Source organism: Strix aluco, chromosome 5 (assembly GCF_031877795.1).
Source record: "Strix aluco isolate bStrAlu1 chromosome 5, bStrAlu1.hap1, whole genome shotgun sequence".
Classification (NCBI taxonomy): domain Eukaryota; kingdom Metazoa; phylum Chordata; class Aves; order Strigiformes; family Strigidae; genus Strix; species Strix aluco.
Genome location: NC_133935.1, coordinates 16,583,909 through 16,609,197, shown reverse-complemented (window position 1 = coordinate 16,609,197; position 25,289 = coordinate 16,583,909). Strand labels below are relative to the sequence as shown.

Sequence of the window (25,289 nt, the reverse complement as noted above, 5' to 3'; positions counted from 1 at the left end):
GTACACTCCAAACATTGATTGAGATCCCAGCTGAATGTTTAACCAAGAAGTGGGGAATCTGACATTTGTGTAAATGTTAAATGTCAGTGAGGTTGGTTTACTTCCATTTACTCTTACACTGTTTTTTCACATTTTCTTATTTGCTTAACTCTTTAGAATGATCTTTCATTGGTTCATTTATAGGCACTGCTAAAGGTTCTCTTTTTACTCATTTTTTATACGTGTTTTCTTGAGACCACTGTAATCCATATTAAGACAGTTTCATCTTGTCTCTTCATGTGGCTAGCCTATTTTTTGAGGTTTGTTTGCTGCTGCTTTCAAGTAAAAGTATCTGTTCTCTTCAGATTGGAAAGTAAGGGCCCAGGCTTTTACATGCAAAGGTTTTGAGGTTTTGTTCTCCTAGATAGCTCAACAGAAGATAACACTACCATAATAAAATGCAATTTGAGTTGTTTTGTAAACTTGTCTCTGAGCTTCTTAAATAAAAAGCCCCATAACTTATATGTAAAAAATACCTATTTCCTGCTGCTAACTAGAATCAAATGCGGAGTTTTGAATTTGCTTCAGCCTTGAAGCTATTGGAACCATTTCCTTTAACATGAACAGTTAAATTGTGAGGTTTTTAAATCCAAGCATTATTTTTTCAGTTTCTATGACTAGCAAACCTAGAATATTTTTATGGAAAGTCCAGCTGACAATACTTTTATCTGAGGTTTGTGGTGGAATATGGAATTTCTTTTTATTTTTTGTATAACCTAAGTTAAATGAGCACAAATTCAGTCCTTTAAAATTTTAGGATTGGTGTCTTTAACTGTTTTTTTTTTAATTGGTTCTCCAGACCTGGAATCTAAGACTAGGTTAGGGATTTTCTATAGATTGGGCTTTGCATTTTCTTGTTCTCTTTAGCATTTTTCCACAGAAAAGCAGACTTTGATGGACTGGATGATCTTCAAGGTCTTTTCCAACCTAGACAATTCTGTGATTCTGTGAAGGACAGTCTGATTTTCTCTATATACTGTGGAAGTCATGACACCTTGCATAAAATGTGTTTCAGGTGCTAGAGAAAATTATAAGTCTCATTTTTGCCTGCTAAATATGTCTGTCCTTTTTTGACTGTACAAATAGCTATTTCTGCCCTCTGCCTGGAACTTGAGAAGCCTGTAGCTCCTCTCATGTAAGTGTTTTTCTCTTAAGGCTTGTGGACTATTTACTTTTTTGAATTTCTAGAGTGCACCCTCTTATTAAGGTGCATAGCCTGTTTTCTGCTTTATCCAGGTGCTGTCTTTTAGACCTTCCAGGACCTTCAGAATTTTATTGCCATTTAATAAAAAAGGTGCAGCCTTTAAACTTTTGCCTCCATGTACAATAGTATTTTTATTCCTTCCTCTGATTATAAACCAGTGTGTTCAGACAGATCAGGTTTTAATCTGTATATTCTAATTGAAGATCTGGATGGTACAGTTTAAAGTATCTTCAGAGGTCATCGATAGTAGTTCGGGTTTTTTTTACTGGCTTAGTTATCTGATATTAAATGCTTGTTTTAAGTCTATCAGCATGATTTAAGTGGTATTTAGGCATTTTAATTGAATACAGTGAAAGACTATGAAAAATGTGTGGTATGAGCAAAGCTTTTCCTCTTGTGTTAAGAAATATTTTTCTATGTATATTGGGAAGCAGCAGCAGCATGTAACTGCTGCTTGCAGTTATGAGGATGTATGGGGTACAAGTGTGGAAGGAATTTAACCAAATTAAGAATTGGATTAGTAGATACTATTCAATGAGTTTTTACCAAGTACTCTTCCCTCAGCATATACTCAGATTTGAGGATATTTTTGAAGTGGATACTCTAATGAACTAAGTTTTGAACACTAATATTTTTTAATGCTAGGTAAAAAGAAAATTTGTAACAAAAGCTAAAATCATAAAGATGTTGAAAAGAATTGATTGAAAAATCATTAACTTGCATAACTTACCCATTTAGGAAAAGATGTTTACTTTCTTTTCCAATTTAGAGGGATCACCTCTACTAGTAATGTAGCGATAACCAAATGATATATGGCTATGCTGGGCATTTGGACTTCTGTTCATTATTTTTTTTTTAATTTTCTATGACTGTTTTAGATGTGTAATCACCTATTCTGATGACACTGACAAGAAACTGTTTGGTGTGGTGCCTAAAACTGTGCTACACTAAATTTCTGTAAGTTCTGTTGTTGAAACAAAAATGATTTAAAATCACCCTTTACTATTGGGTCTCTCTTTGGATTCATGGATGCAGGCCACTGCATAGTTTGTTTTATGAACTATTGATTTCACTCTTGTATTGATTAAAGGTGGTGAACTAGAAAGTATACTTTCTGGTCATTCTAAAATCTAGATGAAAAAAAGTAATGAAAGTTTACTGGCCGATTAGAGATCAAATAAACCTACAGAAGAAGATTATGAGCAACAGAGATCTGAAAAATTAACATGACAATGGGCATCACTACTGATACCCAGTAGGCACCAAAATACATTTTGCAGGTTGCTGAGGAAACCACATGCTTCACATTTTAAATTCTGGAATCTTTCCAGTTCTAAGGTCCTACAGTGATGCTGCTTGGTAGCACCTTTATCTGAGACAATAGAAATAGGGCAAACGCTAGAAATTTGGACTACAGAAATGAGTTTTAGCTTTATGTCTAAAAATTTGATGCAAAAACTTAGTTTTATAGAACTTCAGGAATATTTTTTTTTCTCATTTCTTTGAAAGTAAATCTTGCATAAAATCTCATTTGGAGTTCTTAGAACTCCAGGCAAGGGGACACTGTCAGAAAATAAAATAGGGACCATGCTGGCCAAATTTAAAATCTGAACCTGAAAAACATTAAATTGTGCTTCATTATTCTCTTTGCCACATCTGTCTATCTGTGCTGGTAGACCAGGATGAAAAGGAATAGAAATAAAAAAATCAATACTTTGCAATCAAAACACTTAGAGAAATAGCATTTGGGACAAAAGATAAGTAACAGTTGCCCTGAAAGAAAAAAAAAAAAAAAGGCAGTGAATCAATCACCCCTTGCTTTGGGGGGAGGTCATGTTTTGTCTTGGGGAGGGGAGGTTAACACTCCCTTCATTGTGCAATGCAGCTGCAGGCAAATAAAATGCAAGTTTTAGTGTCTGAACATAGCAGTGTCTTTTGGCAGTTCCCTATGCACTATGTGATAATTGACCTGTGATAAAGTACAGGAAGAACACGGACTTTTTTTTTTTTTTTTTTTTTGTGGCTGTGCTGACTTGTTTAGCTAGTATTTGGTAAGACTCCAAATGTACTTTTCCTGCTCTTTTGGATAAGAAGCATTGCCTTTCTCCAGAGGAAATAAATGCCCTCTGCTTTTCAAAAAACCTAGAAATCAAAATAAATAACTTATGCTATAAAAATAAATATCTTATGCTTAATGATAAGAAATACTGTGTGGAAGGAGAGAGGGACTGCAAATGGAATTTATAACTCAGTTTTTAAAAATCAGTAGTGATCAGAGTTACTACAGCAGCAGTGTTGGTTTAGTAGTCATAACTTTTAAAATTTAGTGTTTGTACTTCAAAGTTTCTTTCCATTCCCTCATCTGTGAAGTAGATTTACCTCCTCAGGCAGCCCTGAAGAGATGAGAGAGCACAGAGAAGGAACTGAATTTTTAAGTGTTTAATTCAGTTTATGGTAGTTTCATCTTCCCTGGTGTGACCTTGAACTTGCCTACCAGATGAATGAATATGTGATTTTCTAAGAATTAATAAAATGCAGGATGGACTTTTAGATATCCCTTTGAGACTCTCTATGATGACATCTAGTGCTTAAAAATCCTGTAGTATTAACACTGTAGGTGATAGCCCATTCAAACCTGCAGTGTGTGTCTGAGTCTCTGGTTGTGCAAACTATACAGAAAAGAACAAAGTACGACTGTCCCAACAAAGATGGTCCACATTCACAAAGTGGGTGAGCATATGCCCTCTTATTTAAGACTGGATATTTTTTTGTCTCGGTACAATACCTGTGGGCATGCTTATTCTCTGCCTTTCATGTACTTGAATCATGAACATTTAAGGAGGAGCACCATACAGTGCTCCAGGATCATATTAATCTGCTCCTCAGCCCAGCTTCTGCAGGGAGGTAGAAGAAAGATACACTGGGCTTTCTGCTCAGCTAGGACTGATGAAATAGCTACTTTACTTCAGGAACTCTGTGGCTTAACAAGCAGTGCAAATACAAGAGTATTTCTGTAAATACCTCTCTCTGTCAGAAAAAGCCCTACTTCTACTCCTTTTACTCCAGATCTCAGGGCATGCCACTGAACTGGTTCCAAACCTGGTTCAGAGATTGCAAACACCACAAAAAAAGACCTAACATCCTCACAGGCTTGTGCCAGCTTCTTTATTAAAACTGACAGATGTGACCTCAAAGATGTGTCCTGGAGGGTCATGGGGGACTTGTCCCTCAGTATCCCTGAAGGATATCAGACCTCTTCTGCTGCTGCTTTTTCATTCAAGCCTTTCTGTTGTAGGCTTGCTGACTACCTCTGAACATAACAACAAAGTTGAAATTTGTGGCTTTTAGAAATTTCCAGAAGCTATTCTGTCTAATTTGTTACCCTGTGTCAGCAAGATGCTAGAGTTCCTTCTCTTTACAGGAATATCCTCTCAGAACTGCTTTACCATGTGGGGTGGAATTTTTAGATAAAGGTATTATCTTCAGTTAGAGTAATAATAGGAAAAATTAGATAAGCTTTTAATCCTTCATGTCTATCAAAATACCACTAGATAAAATCTTGTGGTCACAATGCAAGTACCAAAGAAGACTGGAGAGGCTTCATTATGTGATTTCAAATTCAGCACAATTATCTTGTGAGATTTTTTCATTTCTGCCATTCAGGGAGGAGATTAGTTGTTTAATTTCCACATGGGAAAGGAGGACACAACACAGGATTTATTTTCATACTACAGTGAGGCATGACCACTTTGAAAATAGGATCCTTACCGTTCCGTTTTGACTTTCCACTTCCTGCAAATTCATTGAGACTTTTTAGAGCCATCGCAGTCCAGCTCACAGTGTGTGGTCTTTTTCTTCTATGCATATACAGCTAATAAGACATTATTAGGGCAGGGGAATACCTCAGTTTCTTCATACCCTTTTTCAGCTGTTTGCTAATTTAGTTTTAAAGGTGACTGATAAACATAGAGTTTATTACAGCAACTTCAGGTTCAGTGTCCACAAGATCCCTTCCCTTTCAGGAGAGGCTTTAGCTTGTGAGATTTGATCTTTTTTTGATTCTTTGAGCCATATAATAACATACATTTTTCTGATTTGGAATATGGGTCCTAAAAAGTCCACAAGCTTAGCTTCAGACAGTATTTTCAAGGCAGATAGTCCATGGTTTATAGGTTCTGGTAGAGGTGACAGTGTGTTCTCCAGGGACTGACCCAAGGAATATACTTTTGATCTTCTTGCCTAATCCAGATCAGTCATGGCAGATGCCTTGTAGCTTGAAGTGCACTTCAGTATTCTCATTGTAAGGGCTTTTGTTTTCCAAAGGAACATGCATTTCACAGCTCTTAAATTGGTGCTGTTATGGCCCTCAACAGTGAGTTCATAGACTATAGTAACAGGTATCTTGTTTAGATTATAATAAACAGTACATGATCACTCATATTAATTGGTGAAATTTCCTTTTGTCTGTTGGATACTTCATATTTAGTTGTTGAAGTTGCCTCCTGGGCATTCTTGACACTGTAGTGAAGAGTTTGAATTGGTTTGTGTCATTAAATCAGAAGTCAGGAACTTCTACAAAGGGCCTTGTACAAAGTACAGTTGTCCTAAACACAGACTTCTACTGCTGAAGAACATTGTAAGATGTTTTTACATCTTAGAGGAGGCATGAGACTTTCTATTCCTAAGGGTCTCTGTTCAGTGCATTTATAGTTTTATAGCAAATCATCTTCATAGAATCATAGAATGGTTTAGGTTGGAAGAGACCTTTGGAGGTCATCTTGTCCAACCCCCTACTTGAGCAGGGCTACCCAGAGTCAGTTGCCTAGGACCATGTCCAGACAGTTTTTGAATAGGGTTGCATTAGAATCACTTTTATTAAACTTCAAAGCAGTGAAATCTGTGAGTGAATTCACTCATATGTGCCTAACATGCACTTTAAGATTATTTAGTAAATTATGTGGGACATATAAACTAGTGGAGGAGGCATAAGTTAAATTTGGAAAATTGATTTTACACAAAACAAATTTTATTCTATTACAGTAATTTTTAGTGCACAGTTATGGCTACCAATGCAGCAGCTATGTTAGAGAAACCTACTGGATTAAAAATAAACTTTTTTGTGTGCCTGTATTTTAAATTAGAATTTGTAAATGGAGAATATGCTGCTTTATTTTTATATAGCCCCGTCTTTTGCTTGAAGCATTTTGTGGTACCACAATAATAATAAAAACATCTGTATCATATGTAGCATATGTACCTGTATTTCCAGATGTGTGGTAATATTCTTTTAAAAAAATTGAATGTTGTTCTGATGTGTACGGAAGATAGCAAGCCAGTTTCTTATTTCAGGATCTAATAATATAAGGAACATTCAATTTATACTGATGCTATTAAAGAATCTTGCCTGTTGCCTTTAGTAACTAAAGTACTTGTTTTTTTTTTTTTTCTGAAGTAATGAATATCTACGCCTCCTTTCAGATAAGTAGGTTCAAGAAAGGAAAACAGGACTGTGAGGTTAACAATGTTAGTTCTGTAGTTCAGGTATTGTAGCTGGCTAATATAGGGTTTTAAACTGATACACATTGCTGTAATAGTGTAACATAAGATTGATAGCAAAAGAAAACTCTGGAGTTTCTGGTATTATCGGTGCTCCAGTGTTCCGGATAACTGAAACCACAATTCAGCAAATCTGTCATATATAGAAGAAATCTTTTTTTTTTTTTTTTTTTTTATAGTATCCCTCAAAGAGGAGCAGCCATTTTAATATTATGTCCTTCTTGTGCCTTGAGATAACCTCCTGACAGGCAAGATGGAACATTACTCATAGGTAGTGGGTCTGACAAATTCTGGTTTCTTGAAGGGATCTGGGAAAACAGCCAATTGTGGGGCCTCTTGGCTTCATTATAAATTAAACGTGTAGTTTTTCTGGCAAGATAAAGCTAATAAGCTTTGTTGGTGTATTCACTGTCATGCTAGACAAATATAAATTTCACTATGATTGAAGAGGCAGGAAGAGCAAGGGCGTATGCCATTTTTGAGGTTGCTTACATCAGTCTTCCTCCCATGGCTTTCCATTGCTCTCTGGGTCGCAAGACTTCACAATTTCCAATGCTTTGGTCACCAGGCATCCAGGCGTTTTCTGCCCCTGGAGGGATTGTCTGAGCTGTGTCTGGAACAGACGTCAGTGATTGCGTTAGCCAACTTGGGGATCTTCACTAGAACAAGGAAGGAGTAATTTTTCAGTTTAAATCAATAATTTCCTGGATTCAAGACTGAATTTTGAATCCACTAGACTAGACAGTCTTCTAAGCTGTGTCTCTACACAGTATACAGTCATTAGGACTGTCATGAGGCACAATATGAATAGCTTTCAAGACCATGGTTTCACTTATCCAAAGGTTCAGAAAGCTGGTCAGTGTGGAATAGTGTCACCAGGAGAAACTAAGATCACCTTGTCCCAGAATAAATAGCATGCATTTGATAATTAGGATGCTCCTCTGCATGTTGAAAGGCTTACATACCTTCCAGCAAAGATGGGTGGAGGACAGTTTTAAACACAGAACTTCTAGATAAAGAGGACCACTGTCTGTCCCTTCCAGCCTTTATTTTCAGTAGAGATTGGAATGTTGATTTACCTGAAGCAGTCTATGGTATAAAATGGGAAAGAATATAACCAGATAATGGCACTAATTTAATATATTGGGTTCTTATATTCTTTTTTTTGAGCATGGGCCATGAAAGAATTTTATTTGACGGTTTGATATTTTGTCACCTATCACTGTGTGTTCTGAAGTAATTCTGTAAGAGCAGTGATAGCTAAATACTGAAGAATATACATGCGCACACACACACTCCCTCTCTTGTGTTTAGTATTTACAGTATGATTTCTAATCCCTTCCTATTCATCACTCCGTATCCTTTCTAGGAGGATGAAACAGGACAATCACAGTTGACTGGACATGTTTTACACTGGGATTAGAAGGATCTCTCCTTTCCAGAGCTCTTCTCTGTGGTTTAGGGCAGTTTTACCTTACAGTATTTCTTTCATCATTTTAATAAATCAGTGATTTGGACAAACTAATTCAGTGTCTGAATCCAAATCTCATTTAAAATCTTTGTTCAACTTGTACAGCCTTCTGCTTGAGTGATCCTAAATGATAATGTAAATGGAGTTTAGTTTGCTGTGAGGATTTCCTTTATAGTCAACGTTAAATCCCATGTTCCCATCCTATCCATTGGTCTGCCTCAATGTTTGGTCTTTTCTGCTCCCTGGTTTCCATTCTTGGGTATCTCAGTGCTGTGATGAGTTAAGCCTTTCCTTTCTTCGTGTCTTTTCTTGTCACCCTTTTTTCTGTAATGAGAGTGTGATACGTAGCACTGTACTTTGTGTGTATGTAAGCAGGGATGTGTCAGTAGCTATAGTATCCTTACTCTCTGTAGAACCAAAATAAAAATCTAAAGCAAGTCAGGAAAATAGCATCAGTATTCCTGAGTATATGAGATCAAGTTACCATAGAATGAAGAGTGTTTGTTTCACAATAATAATCAGTGAATCACTCTATCTGGTTTATCCAAGTAAAGGAAGTTTAATTCATAATATAGTAAGTTTCTCACTTGACAGTTTTAAAATGTTATATAACCTTGTGAATCTTGAGCTATTCTAGAAGCAATGTCACAACTTCTTAGTTTTATTCTGCTTCTTATAAAACAATATCAGATCTAAGTTATCATTTACTGGTTCCAATTTTTTCTCTTGTTTTATCAGCCTTCCACAATGAAGTAGTTTTGGTTTTCCATATTTTGAGCGTTTGGGAACCATCCATATGAAAATACTTCAAATTATAGTAGCTGTATTTCTTCTGTAATGATCTTTCCTAAATCAAATCTGTGCATATTTATTGTCAAAGTCTTTTCTGGGACTTGGAACAGGAGTGAGCAAATGTCCCCAAAATAGTTGGGTTTTTTAATCCGTTTGTACTTGGTAGGTCTTAGGAGTAAAACTTCAGAAAGCATAGTCACAGAGATTGCTTCATAATGTCAAGGCACAGCTGAAAGGAGAATTAGCATGATGTTATTCTGCATGATTAGGCCAGGATTGCAACGAAGTGGATGTTAGATTGTGAAATAAATTACCAGATGATTTCAGTTATGGTTCTCAGTATAAGTGGCATTTTAACATATATGAAATAAATGAGTAGTATATAAACTTAGCGTTTCATTGAAGAGGAGAAGCAGAATCTAAATGAATTTGTTTTGCTATTTATGATAACAGTGTTCTGTTTTGAATTACTTGGGTGAATGAAAGTATTGCACTCAAGTTGGAACCAACAAATTGTCTTAACAAACAACCCAGGTTGATATCTTGTTGGTGGTGCATAATGGATATATTCTCTTGCCTGATGAATGCCAGCAAAACCAAGGGGTCACCCAGTGAAGGTTTAAGATAAACCAGTGACAGAGATTTTTTTTATGGATTATGTAATTAACCATATGTACTTAACCAACTGGCTCACATATTGCCAAAACAAGTCTTTTATGACCAGCTTTTATACTTTTATTATTTAATTGAATTTTACATAAAGTATTGTCTTGTATGCTTTGAGACATAACCAATATCAGCAGGTTGGAAAGAGTGGCCCCTGCCCCCGCTACTTCAAAACCCTCTCTTGTATCAGCCAATGTCCGTCATAAGATTTTACAATTCAAAGACTGCTTTTGACTAGGTTAGGCTATTGATACCATTGAACCTCCTCAGAATGAAGCAATTTCTTAAGTAAATTTTAACTGTTCTGTAGCTGTCAAAGGATGTGAGTCATTGCTAATGCATAATTTTTTCTAGGCAAATGCTTTGGAACTGAGACAATGCTTAAGAACATATACATTGGGTCCCCTGAAAATGTGAATTTCAGGTCCTTTATCGACTCAAAAATCGGTCTTCAGTCTTGGGGTTCTAATTTATTTTCTTTTTTTTCTTTCCCCTGACTTGAATTATTCTGGAGTCTCCTTAAAAGCTTGTAAGGAAAATGCCTCTTAGTATTAGTTTTCAGAAATAGCAAACTTTAGCGATAACATTGTGTTGGAAGGTTTGAAGGAGATTCAAGCTATTTACTAGCAGGACAGAAGGATTACAAACATGATAGTAATATTCTGAGAATATGATTTGAAACATCAGATTTAAGTACTGTTTGTTGTAGGGAATATGACAGTACAGAAAAAAATCTTTACTATTCAGAAGATACTATAATTACAATTCAGTTCATGGTGACTGTTCTTATTAGTTCTACTTTGCAGTGATCTGTCAGCAAACTGGTGCTACCAGAGAATGATTAGGTATGCAAAAGAAAGGAGGAAAAAAAAGAAACAAAACAATGGAAATAAATGTCCTTGGAGATTATTTATGTAAACATGGATGAACTATTTTTCTGGTTGATATAAACCTACCTGCAAAGCACCTCTGTATGAAAAAGCAATGGAAAGAGAATAGCCTTTTGGATCAGTGTCAATTGTTTGTTGCTCCTTCACCAAAGGTACAATAATTAACTGTCTATACAAGTTAAGTCAATTTTTTTTTGTAGCAGCACTTCTTCCTGCATACCATTCTTTTTTCAAGCCAACCTTATTGCATAAGTGTGCATGCAAAGTTATGTCAAGAGCAAAACATTAATTGCATTAGGTGTCCTGCAATTCCTAGATTTTTTTTTTAAGCTTGGTTTTCCCTGTGTGCAAGTTTCTTCCTTCTGAAGCAGTACCAATGTGCCTGTTTGTGATTCATATATTTATTTGACAATTAATGTTTTCTTTTAAGTAGAAATCACAAAAATAAATTCTTTGTGCTTTCTAAGCTGCATAGCAACAAAATACTTTATTTGTAAAACTCGACACTGTAGAACTTCCTGCTGATTTCAGAGGACATTTTGCAGATTGGAGATCATGAGAGTAAAAATGACTAAAAGATTTTATCTTCTGAAAAAGCAAGCAACTTTTTTTCTTTTATGGGAGCTGTTCTGAATTTTAACTGTACCTGAGTAGCAGTAGATAAGTATGACTGTGTAAGGTGTACCACTCTGCTGGAGTTTCACCATCTCGAATGCTTTTTGTCCTGTCCTTCTCCATGCTCTCCCCAACCCCTCTAGCCTGGTTCTCTCTCTTAAGCCAACTGTACATTTCTCTGTAGCCCATGGCCACTGAAGGAATCTCCTGGTATAAGATTCTCCATACCAGTTCAGGGTGTTACAGAATCCCACTATGTTAGGTTCAACAACATTAGGACATTTCCAAAGTGCACAATGACATTCCAGTGTGATGTTGCAAAAACAGTAATGTTCCAGGTAAGCATTGAAGTAGAACAGCAGTAAAAAGAAGAAAACTTTCTTGGGAGGCAAAATAAAAATTAATCCTTCTTCACTGGGTAGTACAATTAATGTAAACTGAACAAATGTTTACTACTTAACTGAACAGTTCACCATCTCTACACTGAAGTGTTAACTGGGACTCCAGAATTTCAAGTTCTTTCAGAAGAGAGAAAGAGAACACCACTGGTATCTTGCATTTCATGGTGTCTTTGATTTACTTTATGCTTAACAAACTTTATGAAATTAACTGATATGCAGACTACTTGAAGATGGTTTTTAGTATGATGATTCAGGAACAAGAATCTCTGAATATAACTCGACAACAATTTAACTGTATTCATAGCAATTGGTTGGATCATAAAGTAAAAAGAGTATACTGAATGCAGCTGAACTTTGGAAGGAACTCTGACTTGTGTTTGCCAAAATGTCAGTGAGAAAAGGGAAATTGTTTTGATCTATCCTGAACTTCAAAACAACTTGAAAATCTCACCCTTCCAACAAGACATGGTATTCCTGAAGCTACAGCCTTCATTCAGCTTCAGCCCATCATTGCTAGTCTTGGGAATTTAACCTTTAAAATTAATAGCAAGAACATTACTTTAAGTCTAACTGATTCAATACAGTAATATGAGTTATATTCACTCATATGACGGACCTTATTTCACTGGGGACTTTAAAAGCAACACCTTATATTGGAGCCAACACACATACAGAAGATCAAATTTTGCTTCCATCCATGCAGTGGTGAACTATGCTGCAACCCCCTACCCCCAGGAATTTGTTAATGCTAAACTAAACGTAGATTTTTGCAATTTGTGCAGGACTGTTGTAGTGGTACTACTGCAAGATCTGCAATAGAAAGACAGTTATATTGATGAGATTTTCAGTGTGACATTTATAAAACTGGAGCTTAATCTTACAAAACAGACCAGTAATACCTGCTTATAGGCTTTCAATATGGTCTCCAAAAAAGACTTTCAGAAACACAGTAATATTTACAAATGCAGTGATATAGCTTTCTTGAACAGTCTCTCAGGACTTAAAGTGACCTCTCATTAATACATTTTAGGGACAAAATTTCTTTAATTCAGATCCATCTCAATTTTCTAGAGTAAAGGTCTTACCCCTTCTGAAACAACAATTTTTTGTGATGTCAGATACAATGTGATCATATCTGTTGTAACTGTTATATTCTTATCCTGATTTTGATGTAAGCCAACCTTTCTCAGCTTCTCAAATACTGTGGGATTCTCGCAAAATCAAGTATGACTGCAGGCTATCAAATTCTTGTTGTGATATTAGTATTCTTACATCGAAGGAAGTGGCATGTCTCCAACTGGACAGATTTGTAGCTGTTCTGTCATCACATACCTGCTTACTTGCCCACTCCTTCTTCCAAAACAGCTTTTTTTGTTCTCATGTTACTATTCCTGACATGGACGGAATCACCTCTGCTTGTGATTGGTGAGAATCCATCATCTTCTTGTAGTAATTGACCCTGGAGCTGATGTGATCAATAGTGCCTTTACAAAACCAAGGAAGAACTCTTTTGGAAAGCTCACAGCTTACGTGAAGTTTTTGTTTATTTGGATGGCTGTGCCACAGGAATATAACAGAAAACCTCTCAACCCACCTGATTATTTAGATCCTTTTTACAGTACTGCTTCCACTGGATGAAAGCTAGGACCAAAAAAGTGGGAGGCTCAGCAGTACATCTGCTCTTGTAATAATCAAGGAATATTACTGAGTGTTAAATTGATTGTCTTCTGTACATTCAGTGTATATTATGATGCAGATGTCATGTTACCGATCGAAACAATCTCTTTGCAGAACTGCACTGGGGAAGTCAAGTGCAGAGTATAAGCAAAGACATTTTCACCTGTTTATAGAAAAAAAGTACAGTGAAAAATCTGTCTGTGGATAAGTAATATGGCTAGTTTGTACATATTGGAGATGTATACAAATAGTGGAATATGCAGTGAACTTTCTCAAGTTGAAAAAGATTTTGAATTTAAAATAGACATTTTGCATTTTTAAAATACTTCCAAATGTTATTGGATCTTCATATTTCTAAGAAGATTGTTTCACTTTTATTGTTTCAGAATGAACTAAGTTAAAGGGCTTTTACCACTTTGGATTTTTTTTCTTTCACCACTTTATTCCTTTTACAAGTCAAACAGAATAGCAAGAAGAAAATTTAAAGTGGGAAATGAAACATAAATGGAGTTAGTTTTATTATAAGCCAGGTGATGAAAATAGTAAGTTGTTGATCTCTGATTTAAAATAAATATTTTAAAGAGGGAGAAAGATTTGTTTCCAATAACAGGGTGGGGTGAAAAAAAGAGACTGAATGACCAGTTCACAAACCCACTTCATTTATTCTAATTCAGAAGTCACTAGTACAATAGGAATTGTTTTCCAGGTGTTCAATTTCCACATACCCTAGGGTTGACAATGGTTCTACAGAAGGATTTCTTTGTTGAAGCATGATATGAAGGATCTACTAGTAATCTCTAACTAGAGGAATTTGGGAATCTAGTGGCTTTGATGGGTATTAAACTAGATAGGTCTTGTTTAAACCCTTGGGCTGTTTTTAATTTGCATTTGCTTGGGGTTTTCAGTGAGATTGGTATTTACAAAAAGTAGAATGCTTCCTTGCCTTTGGAACAGAACACCAGAGGAAACTTCTCTTGCCTCTGCTCCTGTGCTTCAGGGCTGGAAAGCAAAATAATTAGTTCCACACAACTCGGAATAAATCACCCAGGTTGAAACATGATAGTGCCTGACAACTGGTAATGTTGGAAAGAAATATTTCAGTAAATCACTACTGATGAGGAAATCGGTATGCAGAGCAGATGATTCCAGTGTATGTATGTGTACCTTTACAATAAGCTTTGTGTTGCTAACTTATCCATAGATTGCTGTCTTTACCCTGCAGAATAGTACAAAAGTGAGAAGTATAAAGATTGTTAATAATCTAATAATAATATATATTTTTTATTTGTCCTTTTTAGAAAGATGATAGAGTAATATATATATATTCCTTAGTTTTGTAGAATATTGCAGAGGAGATTTGTCATCTTCTGAATATTTCAAGACTAAACAGTGCTGGTTCAATCCTTGTCCCTTTTATGCTTTCCAGGTGGCTTGGAGATTCCATTGCATTTTATTTCATCTTTTGCTGGGAAGAGAAGAAAGACCTTATTTTGGTTATCTGTTATACATTTATCAGTTATTTGAGAATTTGTTCAGAATTACTTTTTTTTTTGGTTAGGTAGGAAAAAAGGAGGGTAAAACAAATATGGCATATTACGTATTCTTTTTTCAAAGGATTCTCAAACTACTTGCAAGGACATAAGAGTGAAATTCTTCATTAATTAACTATATGTGCAAAGTGTGGACTATTCTTTGCTTTCTTCTTCAGATTATATGATTTCGGAGAACCTATAGTTTAGTTATTACTTGTTATAGTAGTGCATGTTTGGGAGACAAATGGAATAAAGGCAATTATTTTATTATTGATTGTGATTTTGTAAGGAAATTTTGCATCTGTTATTATACAAATGTTTCAATTTTGACACATTATGCCAGTTACAGTTTTCTGTAGTTTGAGTCATGTCCTTGTTTGGGGACTGTCAGTTACCTGACCCTTCAAAAGTCACAGTTGTAGGTAGAGTGGGTTTTTTAGGTAATGCCTAGATCTTAGTATGACTTGGAACATTTCAATGTACTTGCTGTTTCCCGGATGATAACAAAACCCACCATTCATTACTCCAGACTGGAAAGCATGCACGTAGACTGAAAGAATAGACAGCTTCACACTTCCTACGCATTACATTTTTTTTTATTTGGTTGCAGTTGCAATGGGATGATGCAGCAGTCATATATCGTACTGTTGTACAGCTGCTGCCTTACTCTGGTCACAGTAAACAGTGTTATTGAAACATGAAAATGCATGCTGCGCTTGTGCAAATGCTTGTGCTGCCTTGGCAAGCATCTTAATACATGCTGAAGCTGAATTATTTAGCTGTCTCTTGTGTGTGGTTTGCTCACAGCAGAAAGTCACTCTGCACTATCCCCTCTGCAGCCAGTTGGAGCCTTTGCAAGAGCCTTTTGCCTCCAGAAGTAAACACGCATCTAAGAATAGCTCAGCCTTCTTTGTAGTATATTTTCATGGTTGGCTGTCTAAACAGCCAGCCTGTCTAGACAGCTGACGACACTGAAAAGCTTAAGGTCAAAAGCAGCCACGTAGACTACCCTTGGGGATGTTACCTCCTTGGTAGCTGTACATGTGGGCGCCAGAACTTTTCTGTAGAACCAGTAGGGTTATTTCTGAAGGAAGCTCCATGGGCTACAAGCATTTGCTAATCAGGCATTAAATAATTGATATGAGTGTATAAAGATGGAATTTTCAATTCTTACAGTTATTTCTGATGCATGTGATACATCACTGGTTATGGTTTTTTGGTGCTCTTTAAAATTTGTTTTGTAGTGTTGTGTTGTGCCCAAATTTAAATTTTAGGCATAACTTGGGGGCCTGATACTTTTTTCTAATAGAAACTAATGACAAAGATAAACCAAAACCAATTTTAGTCCATTCGTTAAACAACAACAAAAAACTTACATAGTTCTTCTGCTCTCAGTAATATGTAGCGTACAAATCTGGATCACGTAAGTTTACATGTGCTTGCATAAGAGAAATTGAAAAAACTGGTATGAAGAATCTTACACCATAGACTCCTTCTATGACCATGGGTTACAGAGGAACATTAGCGAGGGTTTCCCTGAATTACATTGGTCTTCCTCCTAGATTCCACTTGTAACACACCTACTGTTATTTGTGACTAGAAGTTCAGCCTCCTGCACGTCTTTTACATTTATCATTACAGATCTAGACCATTTTCTAAAACTACATTCCAGATGTAATTTTATTAGATATCAAAGTAGTAGTGGATGTGTCTTAATAGCCTTTTGCTCTGTGATCACAGCAGCTCAGTTTTTCCAGGGTTGGAGAGTAAAACCTGGGGATAGTTGCTGTATTTCCACTAACCAAGGAGCTGCTAACTGCTGTTTGATAGGTGAAGCAAAAAGGCTAGTTAGTGCTTTCATTTAGTTTACTAAATACTGGACTAGATAGCCTTTGGGGTTGTCTGGTTACATTATTTCTTACAAATGTCTTTGAAAGAATATCTTGCTACAAGTGTTTTAGAGATAGGTACCTTACATACCACGTCATTCACCAGTTTATGATGTACAATGATGATTGCTGATGCAAGAGAAACTTGTCAGCAACAACAACAAAAAGGAAGCAAGTGAGAAACCTGTCTCCCATTTAATGCTTTGCTGATAAATTTGTTTTCAACAGGTTATCATAATGTTAACATGTCTGTTTCTTGTGATGCGTATGTACGCATTAAATGGGTTTAGCATTAGGTTTTCTCATTCTGTCAAATGATGTATTCAGAAATCATAACTTGATCCAATTCTACACCTGCAGAAAATAAAGGTGATATATTTTCTACCCAGGGAATGGCACTTTGTGTTAGTCCATCATATAGGAAGCCACCATGTAAGATGAAAAAGCAACATGCCAGTACAATAAAGAATATGACAGTACCAGAGGAAATACTTAAAATAATACTTCTTCACAACTTCTTAATTATCACATGCCTTTTTCAGTTTACAGATGCAGTGATGTTTTTCTCAGCTTTTTTCCCTTCATATTGTTAACACATTGATCATCCTTCAGTCACGCAGTACCCAACATCCTTGGAAATTAGGAATAATGCCCTTTCTTTACATTGTTCTTGTAAATATTATTTAGACTTTCTTGCTCTGAATTCTTTCCTGGTTATTGAAAAGGTTACTGCTTCCTTGTTAATATTTGATGGTTTTGGTTGCATTGCTTTATGTTTTGATGTAGGATTATAGGAACTAGGCCCTTGCCTACTTCCTTTGCTTTAAGAATTTTTTTTAAGAGTTTAATATACTCCTAAGATAATTTTGGATGGTTTTGCTTTCTGTTGTCTTAAAATTTACTCCACTTCTTTAAGATTGAAAATCTTCAAGAACAGTTAAGAGACAAGGAGAAGCAAATGAGCAGCTTAAAGGATCGAGTGAAATCCTTGCAGGCTGACACCACAAATACTGACACTGCCTTGACCACGCTGGAAGAAGCACTGGCAGAAAAAGTGAGTATGGAAAGCCTAAGTCCCTTCCTTCGAAAGGTCCTTCTGCTAATAACCTCTCTAAAGTCGGCTTTTCTGGACCCTGCATACACGACATCTTTAACGCAGCACCGCAGGGACATCCTTTGTTTCCGAGAGCCCAGGGGGGATCCAGGGAACGTGGCTGCTGCCGAGCTACATCCCTCACTAGAGGGTGCTGCAGGATACGTGGAGTCTGACTAATCACTTAGCTTATTTTACCTTCTTGGCTCAGATATTTTAATAATAAATTTATTTTTAAAGTTTTGCTCTGTGAGATGGAGTTTTAGTTCCCAATATTGAATCAAAATGGATAGTTATCCTGATAACTAACATTTTTTTATGCTTGCCCGGTTCTCAGGAGATAGCTGACTGAGGGAACAGCCTTCTCTATTCTGTTTTGCTGAGGCAACTTTTTGGAATTATTCTATATTTTTTCTTGATTCCCAGAGAACCAGGGTTACAGCTCCTTTAGTCTGTCAGATTCTATAAATGTAAAGCCATGGTAAAGCTTTGCCTGAGGTTGGGGATTTTGCTTGCATCCCTTCAGCTTCCAAGATAACCAAAGCTCCACTGTTATCTGGTGTACCGAAAAGTTGGTTTGGTGCCTGTATATTGATCATGGTGTCACATATGCACTACACCCCTTTCTCTCTGAAGGACCACAGTCTTAACTGTACATTTTGGAAAGATAAGATTTAAATAAGTAAGGAAGCAATATGTAATGTGTCCTGATCTGGGTAAATTTTGATTATCAGAACCAGATAAATCGTGTTGCATTGTAACATTACTGTGAACTTTCAGAGATACAGAAAGCCTGGTATTGTTTCGCAGTGAATCCATAGATTTCTCAAGTTTCCTCCTTCTTGAGTATCTATTTTACAACTGTAAAGAAAAGAAAATGCCAATATCCTATGCTCTTCCTCCTTGTCTACAGTGTGTAAGAAGCATTGTGATAAGAAGTCTCAGAAATTGAACTGAGTAAGAGGGATTTTCTTCACAGAGTGCTTTCTTTTGTCAGGAAAGGACCATTGAGCGCCTAAAGGAGCAACGTGACAGAGATGAACGAGAAAAACAGGAAGAGATCGACAACTACAAAAAAGACATTAAGGACCTGAAAGAGAAAGTCAGCATTTTACAAGGAGATCTCACAGAGAAAGAGGTTGACCAGCAGAATGAATCTGTTGTGTTAGAATTGTTCATTGTATATGTATGTGTTATATTTGAGATAAAGAAAACTGTTCCTTTATAGTAATGGCCCTTCAACAAGTTTATCTAGTAAAGTATATTGTTTGAGAATTTTTCAAATACATATTTCAGAACCACCTTTTCATGGATAGCACACTGTCCCCTTACTTGGAGCAGTTAATCGTATTTAGTGAATGACAAATGGTCAATAATAGCATTCACTGGAGCTATGCTTACAGACATCTGGAGGCAGAGAACAAGCTTGTTCCTGTCTAAATACAGGGAGGAAAGGAGAGAAGTTGATCAAATCTGTGGGTGCCGAAAGCATGCAAATAATGTTTATTCCTTTATGCAAAAATTACAGCTAGTTCTTTTGACTCTGAAGAGTCCTTTTTGATAATTGGTTGTTGGTAACAAGACAGTTAGTTGGCTAGACAAATTAACCTAATTATATTAGAGAAATATAAACGTTCTCTGTTCATCTCTTGAAATTGCAACATTCAAGTCTACTTACAATCTTTTTTCAAAACTCGATCAAAGTAAAACAATACAAAAAATGTACACCCAGGAAGTGCTAAGAATTTGTCTACACAGAAGTCAATATTTGACAGGAAAAAAACAACACAAAAATGGTTTGGAAGACAAGAAGTTGAGATGTCTTTTTGGAGATAGGTAGCATGGATCAGTTTCATCCCATAGCAGCTGTACCATACAGCAGAGCTGTACCCTTACAGAAGAGCTTTGAACGCTCTCAGTTTTAGATACAGTGGCCAAATCTGCTAACCACAGATGATTTTTAAATATGATTTTATTTAAAACCAGTTTTTCTTAAACATGAATGTCACTGAAGCACAAGGTCCAGTTCACAGAATCTTCCATCTTTAAAAATAATTTTTAAATTAATTTAGGAAAGGTTTTATTTTGATTCTGAAAACCTGAATTAAATCAAGTTGTCTTAAGCCAGTGACATGGACATCCTGACAAAAGATGATGTTCTAAGTTGGATCCTGAACATAGTGTGAAGGGATACGAAGAAAATAAAGACAAAAAGAAACTAACTAGTGCACATAAAGAGTATTTACTTGATAGTTATATTACATCTTTTATTTTAGTCTTCCTTACTGGATCTGAAGGAACATGCTTCATCCTTAGCTTCATCAGGACTGAAGAAAGATTCAAGACTCAAGACACTGGAAATTGCATTGGAACAGAAAAAGGAAGAATGTTTGAAGATGGAAACTCAATTGAAGAAGGTAATCTTATTTCAAACTTATATATGTGGTGTAAACATTCAGTAAACCACAGACAAATTGGCCCTGTCTGCAAAGAAAACCTTGGGTCTTAAGTTTGAATTCTGTGAATTGCTTTTCAGCAAGAACTGTGAAGTTGTGTCCATGCAAACCATATTACAAACTAAGCCCATCAGAAAGTAACTTTCAGACCCTGGTGCTAATTTTGGACTTCATTTACGTGCAATAACAGTGCTGTTGACTTTTCTTTTTAACAGGTACTAGGAATTAAAGACTTAGTCTGATTCCGTACAGTTCGTAGCAGTAATTGTGCCATTAAACTGGTGTAACAGCTAAAAAATTAACAGCTAGAGATTTCACTTATCAATTCTCAGTGCTTGTAGGTGTTAATGTGATAAATTCAGATGCGTGATTCCCATAGGAATGCATAAAAACAAATGAAAAGAATATATCACCAGTGAAGTGTGTGATCTTTTGTTTTAATCTCATTGCCAGTCACAGCTGATACATTGGTAGGATTTTGCTCTTCAGAAGAATACTACTCTATTACAAGCAAGCTAATTCATTTGAACAGAATCTTTGGGTTATGTCTGCATTGCAAGCCTTCTTTATTTTAGCTGTGAGTAGCATAAATACTGCACTGTTTAGAGGAATATTGATTTGATTTTAACTTTTTGATTTTAAAAGAGCAGGTGATGAAGAAGCACAAAACACACTAACCAAAATAGTGATAACACTTCTATTTATAAAATTAGAAAAAGATAAAAGGCAACACAATTTTTTAAAGAAATTTAAGTCTTGGATTGTGGAGTTCTAGCTATTTCTTTACATCGACTCAGGAAGAGGAGGAGTGCCCGTGCTGTAGTTTGGAACTTTGTCCTAGGTCCTCAAATGAATGTGAGATCAAACTTTGAGTCATCAGTTAAGACCTGTTAAGGATTTCTGTTGTGTGGGTGCAAGGTTGGTGTTAATGCCCCTGAGAACTCTGTGTAAGTGAAACTCCATATACGCATATGTAGACCCTTGTTTTCCCTTCTTTTTAATTCATTCTATGACACAAAATGAACAGTTCTGTTATTCAGCATCAACAAAGCACAATAGCAAGAAAAGATAGTTGTGCACATTTAATTGGTCTCAGAGGCTGTTCTCAGTGTATCATACAGTGTGAGTATTTCAGAAGTCCTGAAGGACCCTTCATTTAAATTCTGTCATGAATTGCAGTTTCACCCTTTGTCAGTCTTTTACTGATAATGAGTCCAGGAATATGCTGTAGCTAAGATTTACCAGAGATTGTTATAGCAGTTGGATGATAGTATTAGTTTGTAGGTAGACAGCTGCAGTGGAGAACACTGTTAGAATTACTTTAAGAAGAAAAAAAAGTACTAACTGGGAGTGTACATAACAAATAGGTTATGAAAAAACAGTTGTGGAAATTCATTTAATGAGGGAATGTGTCTGTATATTTAGCATTTGTAAATGTACTGCTTTTCATTGCCTCCCCTAAGATCACTTTCCTCACTATAACCTGTGAGTATATCAGTAGTATAAGTGGATGTGGAGGTCGACCAAAATCTGGTGAAGCACTGCTAGCTAAAAGACAAACATACAGTTAATTTGCACTAGTATGACAGCTCTTCGTTGTAATTCCTTTAGACCTACCTCTGCTCATTCCATTGAGAGAGGATTGTGCTTAATAGCTGGTAGCCAGGAACATTATATAGGACACCGAGCCAGTTCATAAGACCATATATTTTTATAATCTAATCTCTTTTTTTTCAGGAGATAATTAAGGGGGTGAATTATTCTCCTGTGATCCTTTTCCTGTGGGTTAAAATGAGAAAATGGCTCAAATGTAAAGGGCACTATTAATTGTACAGGACAGCTGTGTGACAAATAGCTGTATTCTTAATTTGGTTCTGAGAAAAATAGTTAATATAAATTCATTGTATTGTAAACACACATAGATTTGCATCTTCCCATCCAAAGAAGCTCCCTAAATAATTCAGTCAGGATGGTTTCAGTTCTACAAGAAAATTGATAGCCTACCATTACTTACATGCAGTATAAAGCCCGCCCATAATACTCTGGATATCTGCTCCTCTGCTTCAGGCACTATTGCTTATTGGGGCATATGGACAATTGTTTCCTGTGCAGAGACCATAAAGTATTCTCCCACGTCCTGCTGAGACAAAATCATCAATACCTTTTTTTAATACAGTGTCATGTTGGGCTACTGCATTTTTATTCAAGGGAAAATTCAAATGCAATGGAAAGATTTTTTTGGTGATAAGAAGTCAGTCCACAGTGGTTGTTTTGGAGAGGAATTGAAGCTCTAGGACCCAGGTATGCTTTCATGTAATTAACTGCATTTGCTTTCCTCAAGCTGTAGGAAAGAGCACACTTCTACCACTGATCCTCCTTGCTTTCTAAATCCAAGACACAGTTACTCTTAGCTACTCAAGAAAATATAATTAGAAACCACTTGAATATGTTTTATACTTATGAGTAACTTTAGATATTTCTTCAATAACCCTTTTTCCAGCTGTTTTTAATTTGCCAATGTCTTTTGTCACTTGCAGAAAAGTAGAAAAATGTATTTTTAAAAGGCTTTACCTCTTTAAATGCATTGTAGATATTTATACAGACAGTTTGACATTTTCAAGGTGGATTAGTTCCTTGTCATCCTTGAACCAATTATGATAGATAATCCAGCTCCAATTTAAAGTTTCTAAAAACTCAATTTTACACATCTGTATTGTTAACTATTGCAAATAAGTGTCACAATTAACCTTAAAACTAATGGCTACGTAAGAGCATTCAGTTTAAAACTCAATTACGGGTTTATTATGTTGAGTTTTATTACATTATCTTAGTGCTGTTTTGCATAAGACACATGTGGGAGGGACTCTCTCCTGTAGCTCTTAACAGCAAATAGCAAAAAGCTTTTTCTTTTAGGTTGTTTCCCTTACAGTTTGAACAGAGATGTGTGTAACATCAATCTTGTTTCCCTTGCCTCTTATTTCCACTGAACAGTTTGAGTACTTTCAGTTAAATCTATTAGCCTTAGAAGTTAAGAAGCTGACAGAAAAGACTGAATTGGACTACTGTTAAGCCATTAGATAAAAAAGATTTGGGCAGTCCTTGGAAAAAATTCTTGCTAATCTCTAAACAGTGAGCCTTTGAGAAACCATGAACAGTACAAGTTTCCACTTTTTCTGTAAAAGGTATTTAACTTTACACTAAACTGAAATATTATTAACGAAGCGGAGTGCAGGGGTGCTGAAAAGTTGCTGGTATTATTTTTCTTTCTCTTTAGGCGGTCTCCAGTGTCTGACTCAAGGTGTCCACTTCTCATTGTTACTATTCCTCTACTTACTAATGATTATATTATATTGATCCCTGTCTTAGCAAGTAAAACTGCAGTGTTTTTCATATTCAGGGTTGGGTTTTTAAAATAATATTATGGTTATGCAAATCTGTGTGCTTAATGTTCTAATTATTCTACTGTCATTGCTTCTGTGCTCAACTGTCAGCCTGCTGGCAGCAGGAGATACTATGAGAGATTCTGAATGCTGAAAGCAAGCCATAAATCCCTGTTGAATTTACATAGCCTGGTGTCCTGCCTTAAATAGTCTCCTTTTTTGCTGAGATGGAATCATTAGAGGGAAATCACACACAGGGGGTTCTCTCCCTGTTTTTTTGTGAAGTGGTTTTATGCTGTGTGGTTGTTTTTCTTTTCCTTAGGAAACTCTTTTTTCAAACTTTTAATGTAATAGTTTTATACTGAAAAAGTTTTTTTCTAGTCATTTTTCTTCAGGATACTCTTCCCAGCTTTTTGTCTTGTCTTTCCCAGCCAATATGCTTTGTTTCATTTTGGTTTTGTAATCTGGGAGAGACCAATTAATATTAGCATTTGTTCCAGCAAAGATGAGCAGATATTTGTCTGTCTTCATTTCCAGAGCATAGTTTTTCTCCCTATAGATATTTTCCTTCTTTGAAAGGGATCAAGGTTAGAGAAAAGAAAGAGTCCAAAACCATATGTTAACAAACTTCCCCTTGGTGCAGTTCTAGGAACTTTTCATCAGAGAATGTTAGCAGTGATTCTCTGCCAGGAAAATACCTCTAGATTCAACAGGCTTACTCAGAGGATGTTTTTTTTTCTCCTGTGGTGTTCTCCCTTCAAGTTCAGGAGTATAGTATCTTTCAAAAGACAGGAAAAAATGATTGCTTGAAGTGTCGACCCAAATTCTATGTTTCCCAAGACTTAGTGTGTCAAATTTAATACAGAATCTGGTGCTTTTTATTTTTGTGAACATGGATTTCCTGCCACAACTGAAAATATTACTGACAGTATTGGTAGATGAGATAGAAATACTATTTTTTGTTCTCAGCCGATGATTTGTTTTTTTCAAAGAAGGGACAGTAAGTGATGTATTCAGTGTAGCAAACTAGAAAGAAAAAGGCTACCAGGGAAATCAGGATGTCTTGTAAAAATAAAAGTAAATACCCAGCAGTTGTGTTCAGCATTCAGATAGTGTCAGTTACTGAATTAGTTTTCTAAACCATTTAGCTGTCTTGTAACTGATATAAGCAAAGCGCTAGAAATTAAAGTCCTGCTCAACCTGTACAACTGTCATCTGTAAACCCAAACACAGGACTACATTAAATATTTGAGGACTGGGCAAAACTGTTAAACTGAGAAATCAAGATCAAGTTTGGAACTTGCACTTCCACATTTCTCGTGTTTCAAAAGCTGGTTGGTAATGCATGGTAAACCACAGATTAAGATTCTATCATCTCAGTAAATTAATGTTGCACCTATTATTTTAAATTCTTTTCTTGTTGCATTTTTTCGTTTTCTCTCTCACACTGTACCTATCCCAAATTTTCCCCATCTTTTCCTATCTTTCTCCCTTTAGCACCCTGAAGTTTTATTGGGTCATCCATCCAAGCCAATAAGTTCCCTGGCAAATGGAGAGGCTGTTACCAACCCCATTTAACCTTCTGTGTTGCATGTGTATTCACCTGTGCTTTTATATTTGGGCCAACA

General features: G+C 36.0%; 1 protein-coding gene across 10 annotated transcripts in view; it reads left to right on the top strand.

The window, feature by feature from the left end:
- ERC1 (ELKS/RAB6-interacting/CAST family member 1) overlaps nucleotides 1-25,289 on the top strand; it is a 304,797-nt gene that overhangs the window by 97,488 nt on the left and 182,020 nt on the right. For all 10 annotated transcript variants that reach the window (XM_074826139.1, XM_074826142.1, XM_074826138.1 and 7 more), the window contains 3 exons: nucleotides 17,649-17,786; nucleotides 18,823-18,963; nucleotides 20,102-20,242. In XM_074826139.1, coding sequence (XP_074682240.1) covers nucleotides 17,649-17,786; nucleotides 18,823-18,963; nucleotides 20,102-20,242 — 420 coding nt within the window. The remainder of the gene's footprint in view (nucleotides 1-17,648; nucleotides 17,787-18,822; nucleotides 18,964-20,101; nucleotides 20,243-25,289) is intronic.